This window comes from Rhinoderma darwinii, chromosome 3 (assembly GCF_050947455.1).
Source record: "Rhinoderma darwinii isolate aRhiDar2 chromosome 3, aRhiDar2.hap1, whole genome shotgun sequence".
Taxonomy (NCBI): Eukaryota; Metazoa; Chordata; class Amphibia; order Anura; family Rhinodermatidae; genus Rhinoderma; species Rhinoderma darwinii.
The window spans coordinates 160733215-160752242 of record NC_134689.1 but is presented as its reverse complement, the minus strand read 5'-3'; the positions used below and the strand labels follow the sequence as shown (position 1 = coordinate 160752242).

Sequence of the window (19028 nt, the reverse complement as noted above, 5' to 3'; positions counted from 1 at the left end):
TTAACTTGTGTATTTTACCTCATGCATGCTAAGGTCCTTTTGATAAATGTGTACATCAGTCCCAAATCAATCCATCTGTTATATCTCTCCCTAATTCATTATGCTATATTACGCAAATAGCCTGACCATCTGCAAGATGTAGGTCACCATGACAATTTGCAGAGCTCTACTGACTAGCTTTATAAGGCGTTTTGCAATTTATTAGACTTATTTGCATGGTCTTTAATTTATGTATGACCTTCTTATAATTTAGTTTTCAGCAATCTTGTAGGTAAAAACTTGAATTTCCATGTTATGTTGCTTTTAATAGCTACCTCTTAGCTCATAGTATGCTAAACTAATAAAAATCTTATATTTTTAGGCTAGAGGGTCTGCTGTACAGATTACATTTTTCTTTTGTATTTTATGTCTAATGTAGTAAAATGTCAGCACATTGCCTGTTACCATATAAGAGACCATTTTACAATTGGTCATCACAATTATTTTGTATAATACTGATAGTGGGTACCTGACTCAGGTCCAAAAGTTTTATTTACTTTATTGTATTGTTAATTGTGTACTGTGTGGTAAGAAATCGCGTCTCCCACTCCATACCCCCCCCCCCAAAAAAAAAGAAAAACCTCAATCAATTTACACATGGTGTTTTCTTCCCAGCTTTTTGCTCACTCTTGGGCAGACTACTAGGAACCCATACTGAGTGCTCAACCACACCTCAATTCAAGGCATGAAGCCCTTCATTTTTGAAAGATTTTGAGTGCCTTTTACAGGAATGGGGTACCATTGGAACTGTGATGACAAGTTCCCTTTATCATCTTTTCCCCAAAATCTGGGTAATAGGAACATGATTAATCTTTTATGGCTGTATATAATATAAATCTGCCCAAAATTATAATTTTGCCTAGAATCAGGCCATGTATGTGAAATATTAAAAGGGTAGCCCCATTAGGACAACCTAGTCCATATGCCTTATTAAGGCATATGAATTTTATAGACAAAGGTCTCCTGTTTATAACCTCCTCTATTAGCCAAAGCGGAGAGAAGCTTCCTCTTCGGAGAACTCAGCAAGGCCATGAACTACAAAGTTGCACCATGCAATACTATAAGGGTGTGGGGGAGAATTCGCCTATGTCTATGTTCTTTATAATTACTGTACTTTTAATAAGTACTATGATTCTACCTATTATGTATCTTTGATGGCGCTTTAGGAGGAGTGGTTGGTCCATCCACTAAATGTTATGTTTTGCTGATGGTTAACTTGTTTGCACTGTAAAGCTGAGGCTATTTCTTTTTACAGGTGGTAATAATGATTGGCTTGCAAAATGTCTAAAACTTCCCGGATGCCATTTTGACTGCACTGCTGCGCCATAGCAGCAGGGGGATGTGTTAAACTGTGTTCTTACGCTGGAGGAGGTGCTCATACTATAAAATGGGGGTTGTTCCCACCAGTGAGTGTTCAGTGTCGGTTGGAAGATTGGGAGAGACCTGGTCTGCTTTAAAAGATATCTCTGTCATGCTGCAAGGTGGCAAAGGCATAGAATGCTGGAGTTAGTTGCAGGTGAGTGCCAGAGTCGTGTGAGCAGTAGTCGGTATGGGTATGAGCCTTCCCACGTGACTAGCAACAAAGCTGCTGAATGTGTCTGGGTCCTCACTTACAGAAGGAATTATCTAGATGGGACAACCCCTTTAAGAATTTCTGTTGTCTAGAAGTGTGTGATAACATACAAAGATTTGTAATCAGATTGGATTTTTTTCATGGCTTCCCTTTTTGCAGTTTTTAAAGGAAATTAAAGAAACATCATACAGAACTGCAGAAATGACGTTACAGCCCATGTGACCGCTGCAGCCAATCACAGGCCAATCACTGGCTGCAGCGGTCACATGGACTGCGCGTCATCCAGGGAGGTCGGACAGGATGTCAAGAGAGGGACGCGTCACCAAGACAACGGCCGGGTAAGTATGAATTATGAATGAAGTATGAATTTTAATTGTACTTTTATGACGGAAAGGGCTGTCCCTTCTCTCTATCCTGCACTGATAGAGAGAAGGGCTGCCGATTACTGCAGTGTAATTTTTCAGCAAAAGCGTGCTCCTAAATACGGGTGTAATACGGCACGGGTCCGTAAATACTTGTGCAATACGGGTCGAATACGTGTGACCAAGGACCCGTATTTACGCCAGTATTTACGGGTTGACAAAAATATGGTCGTGTGCATGGGGCCTAAGACCTGAAATTGATCAAGCTGTATAATTGGAAACAGTTGCCACTTTGACTTGAACGTAACAATTCCAATAAAGATAGCTGATATTAGGATAAATATATGTGCATCTGTAGGAAAACGTCGTATTATTTGCATGTTGCTTAGAGTATGTAATAGCCTGCCAATGTTTATGATAGCTCATGCATGTAACCAGGTTATATGTATAAGTTTATGAAGTATGAGATAAAAATCATTCACTAAAAATTGGTTGATCATTATAATTTGACTACATTATGCTCACCACCACTAGGTACCAATCTCTATCACATCTTGATCTGAGGGATACAATCTGTGTACAGGTCTGTGGATTACGTTGGACTCTGGCCACCTTGGTACCATGGCAGTTATGGCAGATGCATTATGATTCACTTGACAGATCCATTAGGATCCATTATGACCATATTTTACTAGCATTGATTTATAATGGACCCATCAGGAATCCATTTTTTTACATGACAAAATAACGCAGCATGATACACTATTCTCAAAAAGTCCTGACAGAAAATAACTAACACACAGATGAACAGAGCCTTACTGCTGTATTAAATATTTGAAAAATAAACAAATACATTAAGAAATGTTTTTTAACCCCTTTAGCCTCTGTGACATACATGTACGTCATAGAAAGCCTTGACTAAAGTCTCCATGATAAGTCATCATGATGGTGCAGGCATAGGAGCAAGTGAAATAAAAAAAAAAGATATATGGTAGCGCTGCAATCATAACGACCCATAGAAAAAAAAAATAAGATAATATTTAAGCCACATCGCAAATGGCTTAAAAGAAAAATGCAAAAACAAAAAATTGCAGAATTGCTGTTATTTTACCATTACCCCGTAAAAAAAAATTATAAAATATATGTATTCCAAAATTGTGCCCAAAAATGTGGTGGCACAATTTATTTTTATTTTTTTCATAAGACATGCTTTTATTCAGCAAAAGTACTAACACATAAAAATAAAACTTTTATAAATTTGGTATGGCCATAGTTGTACCTACTCATAGAATCAAGTAAGTCACATTATTTATACCGCACTATGCACGACTTGGCGGAATTGCCTTTACTCCTCCATTTTTCCCGAATAACAGTTAATCAATAAATTATTATACCTGAAAATGGTGCAGATAAAAACTTTAACTCGTCCCACAAAAAAAAAAAGGAAAAAGTTCATGTAAATTGAAATTATAGTTATAGCTCTTGGAACGCGTTGAAAAAATTAAAATAAATGCTTGTGCTGAAGGCCCAAAATAGGCCGGTCCTTAAGGGATTAAAGATTAAATTACACTAACAACAGGAATTCTCTTAAAAAAATTAAATATCCTGTAACTAAGATAATCTTTTATAAAAAAATGTACACACAGATGCTACCATTTACCAATTCTTTGGATTATAATAATGACCATGACTAAAATATTGATGATGTTGATGATGATGATGATGATGATGATGATGATGATGATGGTGACAATAATTATTATTCATGTTAATGGACATAGAATAAAGAATGCACAGTAAAAATAAATACTGTACTTTGTATATTGTTTACATTTGGTGGATAAACATTTCTAACAGAATAGATGTATGCATGAAAGTAAAATATTGAATTAATAATTAAAGGAACTACTGTACGTTAAACTAACATGAGCTGAGTTTTTGACGTCCCATACTCTATGAACAACTGTATATTTATTTTATTTGTAAAGCATGTTTCCACATGAGCTGAACGTATAAATAGAAAAAATATGAAAGGGAATGATAATGAGATTTAGTGAAATTGCAATTTTTCCACATGAATTGTTAAGAATAATGTAGATATACCAAATGCTGCTCGTTATATAAACAATAAAAAAATATTTTTGCTGGAAGTTTGATTAAGGAAAATATGTTTAATGCATTTCTGTTCTATTTTGTTAGAGTGACTGGTAGGATGAAATTAAATGCAAAAAAGGTGGCAATAAAAAAAATACAGAAGACAAAAGGGAAATATAGGGCCCATGAATACCCTGTTTGACTTTTCTGCTTTATTGTGCAGAAACATTGAATGGATTTCATTAAGTTTTTTAAAGCATTGAGTAACAGAAAAATATTCTTTAATGTCAGAGTGAAAACGAATGTCTGCAGAATTATCTACATTTATGGCGATTATATAACACAAAATAATTAAATGTATGACTATATTCACCACAGATACCATAACACACCGAAATCTACCTTTAGGGGTAGTTCACACATGGCAGATTTGTTTCAGAAATTTCTACAAATGAAAATCAGTTCCATTCATCTGAATGGGGTCGTTTCTTCGGCAAGCACATGGATTTCTGCAGGTTCCATTCACAAACATTTCTGCAACAAATCTGTTGCATGTGAACTTACCCCTAAGCTGCCTATCACTCCTACTGAGCAGTCTCTATTCATGCTAAAGACATCTCACAGATTGTTCTCTCTAGGCATTGATCTTCCAGCTGCATCCTCTCTTAGGCCGGGTTCACACGTTGCGTAAATGCTGTGGAATTTCCGCAATGGAATTGTGTGCGGAAATTCTGCAGCATTTATAGTAGCAGCAAAGTGGATGAGACATAGAAAATCTCATATCCATGGCGCGAAAAAATGATGCAGCGTAAACGTTAATAAATTGACCTGCGGTGCAAAATTTAATTCCGCAGCATGTCAATTTATGCTGCTTTTTTTGTTGATTGTCTGTTGCACATTTTCCCCATTAAATTCAATGGGGATGCAAATCAGAAAGTCAAGTGTTGTGACTTTTGCGGCATAATTGCAGCGATTACTTAGCAGAAATTGCAACTCTGGAAAAACGAAAAATGATATTTACCCAGAACGCCCTCCTTTTTCCTTCAGTCCGGCCTCCTGGGATAACGTTTCATCCCATGTGACCACTGCAGCCAATCATAGGCTGCAGTGTCACATGGCCGGCAACGTCATCGTAGGAGGACGGACTATGCGCTGAGAAGAGGGAGGGAGTAAGTATCGAAGTTATTTTCTTTTTCAAGCGCTGCTTTCCGGAGCGGAAATTCCGTCCAAAAAACTGCACCAGAATGTGCAGCTTTTCGTATGGAAGGTGCTGCGGGTCCCAGGTCGGATACGCTGCACAGTTTTTACGCAGCGTATCCCATCCGTGGGAATTCGGCCTTAATTGTCACTCAGGAGGCTGCAGTGATTGAGAAGAACTTTGTCAGAAGCAGAAGGGAGAAAGGGAGGCCTAAGGGGACATTACAGCCTAGAGTGCTGGCATGGGGTAGAAAGAAATGTCTGCCTCAGTGTAGGAGAAGCAGAGTTCACACAGGAGGAGGCGATGGAGAGAGTGTAGTATGTGCCATAATGCAGTTTACTGTAATGAGACAGGCGGAGGGGAATACTTGCAGCCCATATCACTGAAAGGGAACAATCACTTTGCTCTATTATTTTATTTTTCTGAGGAATCATACTGAAAAGGTAAACAGTCAGAGCAACATGAAAAAAAAAATCAAGATTGCAAAATAAAAAAATAATGCATTTTTTAAGGTCCGGGTGCCCTATTACTGATCCAAAAATAGAACGTTTCAGTGCAAAACTGAACCTTCACTCTAAGGACTGTCCAAAATACCACAAATCTTTTAGAAATACTTTTTCATCCCAAACAATGTCCCCTAATATATTAGCACATGAATAAACCTCTAGCTTTTCAACTTATCTTCTCCATTATGCCCACCTAGAAAGAACTATAGAAAACCGGATAAGTGTGTATAAAGACTGATTGAAGTACTAGACAAATGAATGCATTTTTCAAGCGCTTACACTACAGAACAGTTATAGATGTTAAAAGTTTAAAAGAATAGTAAAAATATATTCTGCAAAGAATTATGTCTCCTTTCAACAGTTGTATAGCAGACAATACATATTTTAATATTTCAGCCAAATGCTAAATCGATCCAATAAACAAACTATGTAATTCCAACTATCGATAATTAATTTATCCCTCACTTTCTACTTGGAAAACAAAATGACCAGACAGTGGCATTTCTAGTACAACAGGGGCATGAGAAAAGGAACATTTCTCTCCAACGGTAAGTAAACGACTAAACGGGGTGACAAGAACACCAAAATCCCTAACCCAAGACGTAGTACTGGAAGATTCTATGATAGCATTCAAAAAAGGGCTAAATGCGCCACTAATTAGCATTTTTTTTTTGCTTTTGTGTCTCACCTATTATATTTTTTGGATTGAAAAGACAAATGTCGCGGATTTTGTGCAAATTTGGTAAAATTTGGGCACAATTTTAGATATGATTTTTTAATCTGTGCAATTTCCACCAGAGTCAATTGTAAATGTATAAAAAAATGTGGGCCATTGATTTTGATGATTATAGTTGGTAGCAGATAGAGAAAATGATAAGTTTAATTTATAAAATGTAAACTTGTCTTTACGATGAAAAAAGCAACATGTTAGATGACATATTTTATATTTAGTTTTCTATGTTTGTAAGCGATGTGTAGTTACTTTTGATTGTAATATACAGATCCAGCACCGACCAAATTGACTAGCGCCTTGCTATGTTACTTGCTATGTTACTAGTGTAGTGTGCTATGGCGCTTTACATTATTTGTGTATTGCACCAACCTCATTCAAGGTGAATGAGCAGCATGCTACGCAAATCGAAGTAAGTGTGATACCGCCATAGTGCGCCACAGCAGTCAAGGTGGCGACTGCTATATCTATAAATATAAGACTCCACTAATTCAAGCGTCAAAGACTTCATCTCTGCCAGAGCCATGGCAAATCTGTTTTTAACAGATTAAAATGAGAGCGTCCTAACATTACAAATGTATTTACATTCAAAGGTTAAAAGTATTAACACATACAAGTTTTAACTCGGAAAACCCCTTTAACGTTTTCAATGATTTTCCATGGCTTTTGTTGTGTGATATCACACTGAAGCAAGTTAATAGAGTCAAGTTAAACTTTGCTACATCTGTAGAATTAAATGTCATGGTTTCTAATATCCGCCACCATGACAGCCACAGCATAGAGAACACCAACTATTATTATTAACCAAGTTGTTGTTGTACTCTGTGCTGTTGCTGTCAGTTATTGTGCTATGTTTGTCTTTTATGTTTTTAATATCCACCTATGTATTAACATGGATTGCATTTAATATATTGGCATTAAGTTATGATGTTTTATCTATTTGTTAAACTACCTCTTTGTATGATTTTTTCTTTTGATGGGCAAATTAGATGGATATTGAACATTTTTTAATAAAGTATATTTTGGTATACTTAATTGTTTGGGATACTTGAATTTAAGATTTGTAGATGTAGTATTTGACTTGTGGAGCCTAAGTTAGTTTGTAATGTGAAGTCATGGGACATTATTTAGTAGTTTATTATTGATATAAATGGAAGCCTACTGTATATTCTGCTGTTTTTGTAGGGCACCAGCATGGAATATGTTTACCTGTTAAAGCCCTTATTTGACCCACCATGCCTATTCTTATAATACAATTATATAAGAGAATTGTAGTATATTAGGAAATTCCCTACTACTTAAGTATTTTATCTAAATTGCATATAAAAAATACCTTTCTAAAGCTCACAGAGAGCTTTGGAGCTTTTTTTGAGGCATTTTCTGTCTGTGACCATGAGTAGTCAATCTGCAATCAGCTTTAGCAGCCAACATTGATTGCTAAGGCAAAGGAATCTGTCGTTTTGATTACTTAACAATAGACATTCACAATGGGCATAATTTATTATAGTCACTTCACACACAGTCACTGGTTTTAAGTTATCATCAATGAGTATCTCATTATACTAAATCCAGATACAGTGCAATATGTGAGTTTGCTCATTTAGCTATGGTATTTACACATGCATTTGTGTTAATTAAGAAATCAATATTTGTTTTTGTACCTACAGTAACATGGACTCTACATGGAAAGTTACAAGAGGCTTAACAAGTGTAATTATAAAAAAGTAAAGTTTGTCTTCTCCTACTGTAGAAATTGGTGGCATATCATTATGATATAACAGTGATATCCGATCAGCGGGGTTCGAAGGGGCTAGGAAAGTTCAGTTTGGCAAGTCATTTTGTTCTAGCAATTGTTTTAGCAAACTGATTAAACTCCACTGTTCAGGTATTCACAGAATATTCCCTTTAAAGAGGACCTGTCTCTAGGATATACAAGTTGGGGCCGAATAGCACTGTCTCCTTGATTCCAGCACCGTTTTAATTTTCCTGGACCCCCCTGTTGCAGAGGTATGGCCCACTGTTGTGTTTCTCTCTCTCTATGCTAATTTGCTATAGTTAACCAACAGGGCCTGAACTACCCTCAAGCTGCATTGCGCTGATTGGTCAGCATTAGAGACAAGGAAGCTAGCTCCATCCCATTGGCTAACAGCAAATAAGAACATAGAGAGCCAACACAACAGTGGGCCATATCTATGGAACAAAAAAAAACACAGCTGGAATCAAGGTGATATCGCTATTCAGATCGGTTAACCAGTTCAACTAATATGGCATAGTGACAGGTCCTCTTTAAGTCTTACTTTATGTCATACATACATACGGTTATCATCCACCAAGTTAAAATGATCATCAAAGCACTGAAAATCATTAAAATTGATTAACTATGTAAACCTTTGTTGTGCATTTTTTATTTTATTTTTTTAATAAACAGGTCAGTCAGTGTGTTTGGTGTAACTTTATAATTAGTATTTATTAAAAATGTGGTTTACTTTTTGAGATACAGCTGCTCTGTATTCTCTATACATAGCAGCAGTATGTAGCGCTAAGTCCTGTTCCCATCAGGTCCGTGGGACTGACGCGTTCAGTGACAGCGGGTCCTGCGTGTCTCTGACACACAGGATCAAGCTGTTATCGTTTACATCTAAATTTATAACTTAGATGGGATCGACTACAAGTGGATCTTGCTTGTTTGGCCCGCTAACACTGAACCCCTCAGGGCTGACGGATTCAGGTCACAACTAAAGATAAAGCTGCTATGTACAGTGAAGGAAATAAGTATTTGATCCCTTGCTGATTTTGTAAGTTTGCCCACTGTCAAAGACATGAACAGTCTAGAATTTTTAGGCTAGGTTAATTTTACCAGTGAGAGATAGATTATATATAAAAGGAAACAGAAAGTCACATTGTCAAAATTATATATATTTATTTGCATTGTGCACAGAGAAATAAGTATTTGATCCCTTTGTCAAAACAAGACTTAATACTTGGTGGCAAACCCCTTGTTGGCAAGCACAGCAGTCAGATGTTTTTTGTAGTTGATGGTGAGGTTTACACACATGTTAGATGGAATTTTGGCCCACTCCTCTTTGCAGATCATCTGTAAATCATTAAGATTTCGAGGCTGTCGCTTGGCAACTCGGATCTTCAGCTCCCTCCATAAGTTTTCAATGGGATTAAGGTCTGGAGACTGGCTAGGCCACTCCATGACCTTAATGTGCTTCTTTTTGAGCCACTCCTTTGTTGCCTTGGCTGTATGTTTCGGGTCATTGTCGTGCTGGAAGACCCAGCCACGAGCCATTTTTAATGTCCTGGTGGAGGGAAGGAGGTTGTCATACAGGATTTGACGGTACATGACTCCATCCATTCTCCCATTGATGCGGTGAAGTAGTCCTGTGCCCTTAGCAGAGAAACACCCCCAAAACATAATGTTTCCACCTCCATGCTTGACAGTGGGGACAGTGTTCTTTGCGTCATAGGCAGCATTTCTCTTCCTCCAAACACGGCGAGTTAAGTTAATGCCAAAGAGCTAAATTTTAGTCTCATCTGACCACAGCACCTTCTCCCAATCACTCTCAGAATCATCCAGATGTTCATTTGCAGACTTCAGACGGGCCTGTACATGTGCCTTCTTGAGCAGGGGGACCTTGCGGGCACTGCAGGATTTTAATCCATTACGGCGTAATGTGTTACCAATGGTTTTCTTGGTGACTGTGGTCCCAGCTGCCTTGAGATCATTAACAAGTTCCCCCCGTGTAGTTTTCGGCTGAGCTCTCACCTTCCTCAGGATCAAGGATACCCCACGAGGTGAGATTTTGCATGGAGCCCCAGATCGATGTCGATTGACAGTCATTTTGTATGTCTTCCATTTTCTTACTATTGCACCAACAGTTGTCTCCTTCTCACCCAGCGTCTTACTTATGGTTTTGTAGCCCATTCCAGCCTTGTGCAGGGCTATGATCTTGTCCCTGACATCCTTAGAAAGCTCTTTGGTCTTGCCCATGTTGTAGAGGTTAGAGTCAGACTGATTAATTGAGTCTGTGGACATGAGTCTTTTATACAGGTGACCATGTAAGACAGCTGTCTTTAATGCAGGCACCAAGTTGATTTGGAGCGTGTAACTGGTCTGGAGGAGGCTGAACTCTTAATGGTTGGTAGGGGATCAAATACTTATTTCTCTGTGCACAATTCAAATAAATATATATAATTTTGACTATGTGATTTTCTTTTATATATATATATATATATATATATATATATATATATATATATATATATATAATCTATCTCTCGCTGGTAAAATTAACCTAGCCTAAAAATTCTAGACTGTTCATGACTTTGACAGTGGGCAAATGTACAAAATCAGCAAGGGATCAAATACTTATTTCCTTCACTGTACATAAACTTTCATGATAGTTTCTGCTCTGGCAGTAGCTATCTAGATGGTTCTACACTCTCACACCAAAATATGGGCAGCACAAGGACTTTATGAGATTGCTAAAATATTACTAAATTGCTAACCTAGCCACATTGCTGGCAGTTTGCATATTTTGCATGCTGCAATTTTGGGGATGTTTTAGAGCCATCAGGAGAAAGACATATGAAAAACAAGCGCAACAGTATAAACATATGGGAAAACTCGCCCTATACAACTCGCCCAAAAAAACTTTAAAACTGAATGGGACACTTTTTTTTAGCACAGTTTTCTTCTTGTTTCCTAATTTATGTTTACCTTTTTATATGCAATCCAATCGAAAACCCGATCAATGTCAGTAGCCTTGAGAACTTCTTGTGAAACCGGATGTGAACTGGCCAATCCATCAAGTAGCATCACTTCGTGCAACACATCCGTTAAAAACCTTTGTTTTTCCTGTGAAAAAAACAACAACATTTAATAAGTTCACATTCATATTTATCATATATTGTCTTCATAACTATTCTTCTCTGTTTACACTATTTAATAGTAACATTCGTCGTATATAGTGTCTTACAAAAGTATTTACCGCCTTGCTGTTTTTCTTGTTTTGTTACATTACAACTAGAGATGAGCGAACCGGGACAACCGAACCCGGTTTCGGTCCGAACTTCCGGAAAAGTTCGGTTCGCAGCGAATCTGAACTTCACCGGGTTCGGCCGAACCCGTTTTGACCGAACCCGGCTACATTTTGGCGCCTGCCACATGTTACATCTAAAATGGAGGATTTCACAAGATCACCTAGCATCAGGCTACCCCATAATGCCTTGCAAACGGCTCTCCCAGCCAATCGGGAGGCAGCATAGGGGCGGGCTCAAGCATGCAATAAAAGTCTATGCACGGAGCTCAGCGGCCATTTTACAGACAGGAGCTGTAAGGATAGCATCTCTGTGCAGTAAGGGAAAGCTTTAGGAATCTAAAAGGCAGGAATCCAGCAATCAAAGGGGCTCATCCACTACTCACTACTCAGCCAGTGTGTGAATACGCTTTTATAAGGGGCTCATCCCCGTTGCATCCAACTTGCAATACAGGCAGGCTTTGTAGTACTACAACACCCAGCATTCCCTGAGTCAGTGCACAGTGGCTGATAGAAATTCTCATTCATTGCCATTTGGCAAGCCAGTGTCAGTGTGAATACGCTTTTACAAGGGGCTCATCCCCGGCCGTTAACATAACAAACAAATAACAGTCCAACTTGCAATACAGGCAGCCTTTGTAGTAGTAGTAGTAGTACTACTACAAGGCCCACCATTCCCTGAGTGCACTGCAGCGTGGCTGATAGAAATTCTCATTCATTGCCATTTGCCAAGCCAGTGTCAGTGTGTGAAAACGCTTTTAGAAGGGGCTCATCCCCGGCCGTTAAAATAACAAACAAATAACAAACCAACTTGCAATACAGGCAGCCTTTGTAGTAGACGTAGTACTGCAACGCCCAGCATTCCCTGAGTGCACTGCAGCGTGGCTGATAGAAATTCTCATTCATTGCCATTTGCCAAGCCAGTGTCAGTGTGTGAATACGCTTTTAGAAGGGGCTCATCCCCGGCCGTTAACATAACAAACAAATAACAATCCAACTTGCAATACAGGCAGCCTTTGTAGTAGTAGTAGTACTACAAGGCCCAGCATTCCCTGAGTGCTCTGCAGCATGGCTGATAGAAATTCTCATTCATTGCCATTTGCCAAGCCAGTGTCAGTGTGAATACGCTTTTAGAAGGGGCTCATCCCCCAGGTTTTGATTCAACTTGCTGCAAAAAAGGTTGTGAAAGGACGGGGTAGAGGAAAAAACACCCATGCTGTCTCCTCTTCCAGTCCAAATGTTGGATCTGTTGGTGCCAGACCCAGTACCAGCATTTGTGGCACAAGACATGTGCCCAGTTCCACTAGTAGCAGCAGCCATGTGCCTGCTGGTAGTAGTAGCAGCATCAGCAAGCCAGACTTGTCCATCTCCTACGGTGGGCGGGTTACTTTAGACAATACGGCCATTGTGGACTGGCTGGCTGGCTCGCGGTCATCTCAACAGGAAGACTCTGACGATCTGGCTTCAAGCCAGGTTTCGTTGGATTCCAGATCCTCTACAGTTCCTTGGCACAGTGACAGTAGTAATATAGGTATTTCTAGTGTTTCCATTCCATCATCTATGTCTTCGCTCCCCCTTCCTAGTAGCAGGAAGCCATCTTTCCTGAGAGTCCTAAGAGACATCTCCTCGGGTGCGAAGGAAGATACTGAACAACATAGTGCTGATGATGATTTGTTTTCTGCGAGTCAGCCAACGGAGTGTGTTGCGGCGGTAGTGGAGGTGGAAGCGGTGTCCGAGACGCATAGCTGCGGTATTGGGGGTGTTGGTGGTGGTAGCCGTGGTGGCAGACGCAGTAATGAGGGGGGGCATGGAGCCCGCCATGATGTCACATCACATTCACAACACAGTGACAGAAGTGGCGGGGATGATGAGGAAGGCTATGATGATGATGTTGTTTTAGACAGTACGTGGGAACCAGGTGACGAGGTGATGACGGCGTCAGAGGAGGAGGGTAGTAGTGGTGGCACGGGCCGTGATAAACAGCCAAGCCGAGGTAGGGGCAGAAGTCAATCTGCAAAAAGTTGCAGCGGTGGGGCCAGCTCAGGAGCCGGTGACGGCGACACTGATGCTGGTGTAGGCTCCCGAAAAAAGCCTGCCAGACAAGGGGCAAGCTCGGGTGGTGGTGGTGGTGGTGGTGGTGGACGTGGTACTACCTCTTTACGGTACTCTGCCGTGTGGCAATTTTTCTGTACCTTCCCGGAGGACGAAAACATGGCATGGTGCCGTATCTGCAAGCAGAAAGTAAGGCGTGGGCACGGCAGTAATGTAGGAACTACCGCTCTACGTAAACACATGGAGCGGCATCACAAGGCCATGTGGGACAATCAACATGCCCCACCATCATCATGTACATCTAATGAAGACCCCTCTGCCGCTGCTGCTGCTGCTCCGAGTCCCTGTCATCTAAGTAGTAGCCAGGCCTTATCCACCATGTCGTTGTCATCATCATCATCATCACTGTCATCTAGTGCTCCTCCTACGTCCCGTCAGTTATCCATTACGGAATCGTTGTCCAATAAGCAACAATATATACCCAGTCATCCACTTGTCGTGCGGCTTAATTCACACCTGGCTAAGTTGTTGGTGGTGCAGTCGCTGCCGTACCACCTGGTCGACTCCGCCGGCTTCAAGCAAATGATGGCGTGCGCTCAGCCTAGGTGGCGAATACCTAGCCGACATTACTTCTCCAAAACAGCTGTCCCTGCCTTGCACAAGCATGTGGAGGAAAAGGTGTGCCAGTCCTTGCAATTATCCATGTGCAGCAAGGTACATGCCACCGTCGACACGTGGAGCAGCAACTATGGGCAGGGACAGTACATGTCTTTCACGGCCCACTGGGTGAATATTTTGCAGTCCGATGCACCACCGCAGCAATGCCAGGCATTACCACCTTCACGCTTGTATCTTTCTGGTTCAACTCCGGACACCAGGCGCCTACCATCCTCCTCCTCCTACTCCTCCTCCTCCTCCTTGCCTTCCTCCTTGGAGGTCTTCCCGTCCCCGACAGGACACAACGTATCTTCCACTCCTCCTCCCTCCTCTTTTCATAGGTGCAAGGTGAAGCGCCACAACGCTGTCTTACACCTGCTAAGCCTGGGCGAGAAAAGCCACACAGGGCAGGAGCTGCTGCTGTGCATCAAGGAGGAAATCGCACGCTGGCTGTCTCCTCTGAAACTCACACTGGGCAATGTTGTCTCTGATAACGGCAAGAGCGTTGTAACTGCACTGCGTCTAGGTCACCTGACACACGCTCCTTGCATGGCACATGTGATCAATCTGGTGATAACACGCTTCTTAAAGTCATATGTTGGTTTGAAGGGTGTGCTGGCCATGTCCAGGAGGGTTTGCGTTCGCTTTAGACGTTCGTATGCATTTAAGCACGCCCTCCTGGACTTGCAGCGTCAAAACAATCTCCCAGAACACAGCCTGATTTGCGACGTTCCAACATGCTGGAATTCCACCCTGCACATGTTGGACCGTCTGTACGAACAGCGGAAAGCCGTGAATGATTTCCTGATGCAGCAGACGGGCAGCGTTTGGAGCCAGTGTAATTTCGAGCTCAGGCACTGGCAGCTGGTTAGAGACGCATGTCGAGTTTTGAGGCCCTTTGAAGAGGCCACATGATTTGTGAGCCGTGACGCTAGCGGAATGAACGATGTTATGCTGCTGATATTCATTATGGAGCAAACGCTCACAGCGATAGTTCAGCAAAGGATGAAGGAAGGATCACATCTGGCTATGGATGTTGGGGAGGAGGAGGAGGATGAGGATAAGGAAACAGGACCTGAAGAGGAGATGGATTTGGAGATGGAATCACAGGAAGGGATAGGGGACGAGGCAGCCGCACAAAATGACAGTGGTGGTGGTGATGACGAGTCTGACGACGACCTTGATGATGGACAACCATGGCAGTATGGGGCGGAGATGGAACCAACCGGGCCCTCTGAAATGCTGGCCAGGATGGCGAGGTGTATGCTTCGTTACTTGCGCGCTGACTGTCGTATTGCTAGCATGAAGCAAAGAGATGAGTACTGGATAGCCACACTTTTAGACCCTCGGTATAAAGCCAGAATGGGGGAGTGTTTTGCTCCTTCTGAGAGGGAGGCAAAATTGGCTTATTATCGAGAGAAGCTATGCAGCCAGTTTGTCACGGCTTTCAAACGGCAAACACCTGCTGCAAGCATGTCTGACCGGGGGGCCACTCTCCGCTCCCCACTGTCTCATCCTTCCACCGCCTCTGGCAGAGCTACTTCTGCAATAGGCGGCAGCAGCGGCAGCAGCAGCAGCCAATTCAGTTTGGAAAATATGATGACAACATTTTTACATCCAATACCCCGACCTGACACACATCGTAGTCACCAAAGGGATGTTCACCATCACCAGGTGCAGCACCTAAACAACCAGGTTCACTCGTACCTGGACTGTGCCCTTTCTCCGTCAGAAATGCTGATCCCAGACCCCATGGACTTCTGGGTCAGCAGATTGGATCATTGGCAAGAACTGGCCCAGTTTGCCATGGGTGTACTATCTTGTCCACCTTCCAGTGTAGCGTCAGAGAGGGTATTCAGCGCGGCAGGGGGATTCGTCACCCCTAAGCGAACAAGATTGTCCGCCAACAGCTTGGAAAATCTCACGTTTCTGAAAATGAATCAAGCGTGGATCGGTGAGGATTTTAAAACCCCTGTGCCTGATGCCACTGATTAGATCTGACATTGCTGCTGCTGCTGCTGCTGCTGCCGCTGCCGCCTGCTACTGCCGCCTGCTACTACGGGATTCTGTCCTGTCCACTCTTTTTTTAATGTGCCGCTGTTGGTGCTGCTACTACTTCTACCACCAATCCACCCCCAGTGCCGTCTGCTACAAGCAGGCCTGCCCCACCACAGGGCTTTGTCCTGTGACTGTCGTCCAGTCTCTTTTTTTAATGTGCTACTACTACTACTACTACTACTACTACTACTACCACCCTTGCTGTCAATGTTGGCTACCTCTACTACCACCAATACACCTCCACTGCCGTCTGCTACAAGCAGGCCTGCCCCACCACAGGGCTTTGTCCTGTGACTGTCCAGTCTCTTTTTTTAATGTGCTGCTACTACTACTACTACTACCACCCTTGCTGTCTGTGTTTGGCTACCTCTACTACCACCAATACACCTCCACTGCCGCTTGTCTGCTACAAGCGGGCCTGAGGCCTGCCCCACCACAGGGCTTTGTCCTGTGACTGTCGTCCAGTCTCTTTTTTTAATGTGCTGCTACTACCAGTCTACCACCCTTGCTGTCTGTGTTGGCTACCTCTACTACCACCAATACACCTCCACTGCCGCCCGTCTGCTACAAGCAGGCCTGAGGTCTGCCCCACCACAGGGCTTTGTCATGTGACTGTCGTCCAGTCTCTTTTTTTAATGTGCGGCTACTACCAGTCTACCACCCTTGCTGTCTGTGTTGGCTACCTCTACTACCACCAATACACCTCCACTGCAATTTTTGGAGGTCTTGTCAAAAGCCATTGCTTGTTGCTTTTACATCCATGTATGGAAGAACCCTGGCAGGCACCTGCCAATAAAAAGGGTCAATTTTTGGAGGGCTTGTCAAAAGCCATTGCTTGTTGCTTTTACATCCATGTATGGATGAACCCCGGCAGGCATCTGCCAATAAAAAGGGTCAATTTTTGGAGGGCTTGTCAAAAGCCATTGCTTGTTGCTTTTACATCCATGTATGGAAGAACCCCGGCAGGCATCTGCCAATAAAAAGGGTCAATTTTTGGAGGGCTTGTCAAAAGCCATTGCTTGTTACTTTTACATCCATGTATGGATGAACCCCGGCAGGCATCTGCCAATAAAAAGGGTCAATTTTTTGCGGGCTTGTCAAATGCCATTGCTTGTTGCTTTTACATCCATGTATGGAAGAACCCCGACAGGCATCTGCCAATAAAAAGGGTACATTTTTGGAGGGCTTGTCAAAAGCCATTGCTTGTTACTTTTACATCCATGTATGGATGAACCCCGGCAGGCATCTGCCACCATAAAGGGTAAATTTTTTGAGGGCTTGTCAAAAGCCATTGCTTCTTCTTTTACCACCTTATATGTATGAACCCTGGCAGGCATCTGCCGCCAAAAATTGTTAATTTTTGTACCTTTTTTAACAATGCATTAAGCAAACAACATGCACAAGTACAGTGGCTTCTGTTAGTTATCACCGTGTCCCATGTGTTTTCCTATAGCCATACATGTTGGCGTAACTTTGACACTAACTTTGCTTAAAGTCAGCTCAAAAGTACTTGGATACACTCATGGGTGACCTAAAAGTGTTATACAGGGCTTCTAGGGCTTTTAAACAGTGTTATACACTATTTTTAGGGGCTTTCTTGTATTACAGGTTCGGTCAGAACTAGTTTGGTCCGAATCAAACTTTTTCACAAAATTCGGCGAACCTGCCGAACTGAACTTTTCATAAGTTCGCTCATCTCTAATTACAACCTTACATTAAGAAAGATTTTGGGGGGGTTTGTACCATTGGCTTTACACAACATGCCTACCTCTTTAAAAGTGAACAATAGTATTCACTGTAACACAAATAATAATTAACCCCTTAGTGACCAGCCTATTTAACCCTTTAACTACCGGCGTATAGTGTTTTTACGTCGGTTGTTTAGGGTAGTTCTTCTGAAGTGTCAGCTTTTCACGTCGGCACTTCAGAAGAACTTTTCTGCCATCGTCCCGGGATCTCTTGAAGACTGGGCTGTTAGTAACAGCCTCGGGCTTCAGGGCAACGATCGGAGGCCACTAGCAGTGGTCTCTGATAATTTTTAACCCCTCAGATGCAGCACTCAATAGCGAGTGCCGGCCGCATCTGAGTGATTTGCGAGGAAGGGGGCCGCATCGGAGCGGTTTTCTCGGATCTCCTGAAGACCGGGCTGTTAGTAACAGCCTCGGGCTTCAGAGCAACGATCGGAGACCACTAGCAGTGGTCTCCAATCATTTCTAACCCCTCAGATGCGGTGCTGTATAGCAAGTACCCCATCTGAGTGGTTTGGGAGGGAAGGGCTGCATCGGAGGGGTTTCGGGGGGATCTCCTGAAGACCGGGCTGTTAGTAACAGCCTCGGGATTCAGAGCAACGATCGGAGACCACTAGCAGTGGTCTCCGATCAGTTTTAACCCCTCAGATGCGACACTCAATAGCAAGTGCCGCATCTGAGTGGTTTGGGAGGGAGCCGCATCGGAGCGGTTTTCCCGGTCATCGGGTAATCTGCTACTGAAGACAAGGCTGTTAGCAACAGCCTTGGCTTGAGAGTGATGATCGGAGACCAATAACAGTTGTCTCCGTTCATGTGATCACTGTGAGAACCATTCACAGTGATCACAAAATGAAAAACGAAGTGTTTCTCCTACCTGTCTCTCTGTCTCTCCTCACACTCTCTGTATGAGAAGAGACAGAGAGAGAATTTTACTGTGACACCAAAGACACAAAATTACAATAAATC

General features: G+C 42.3%; 1 protein-coding gene across 1 annotated transcript in view; it reads right to left on the bottom strand.

The window, feature by feature from the left end:
- Window positions 1–19028, bottom strand: part of TRHDE (thyrotropin releasing hormone degrading enzyme) — a 728548-nt gene that overhangs the window by 288956 nt on the left and 420564 nt on the right. Inside the window, exon 6 of the mRNA XM_075856965.1 lies at window positions 11229–11366. Within this exon, the coding sequence (XP_075713080.1) occupies window positions 11229–11366 (138 nt within the window). The remainder of the gene's footprint in view (window positions 1–11228; window positions 11367–19028) is intronic.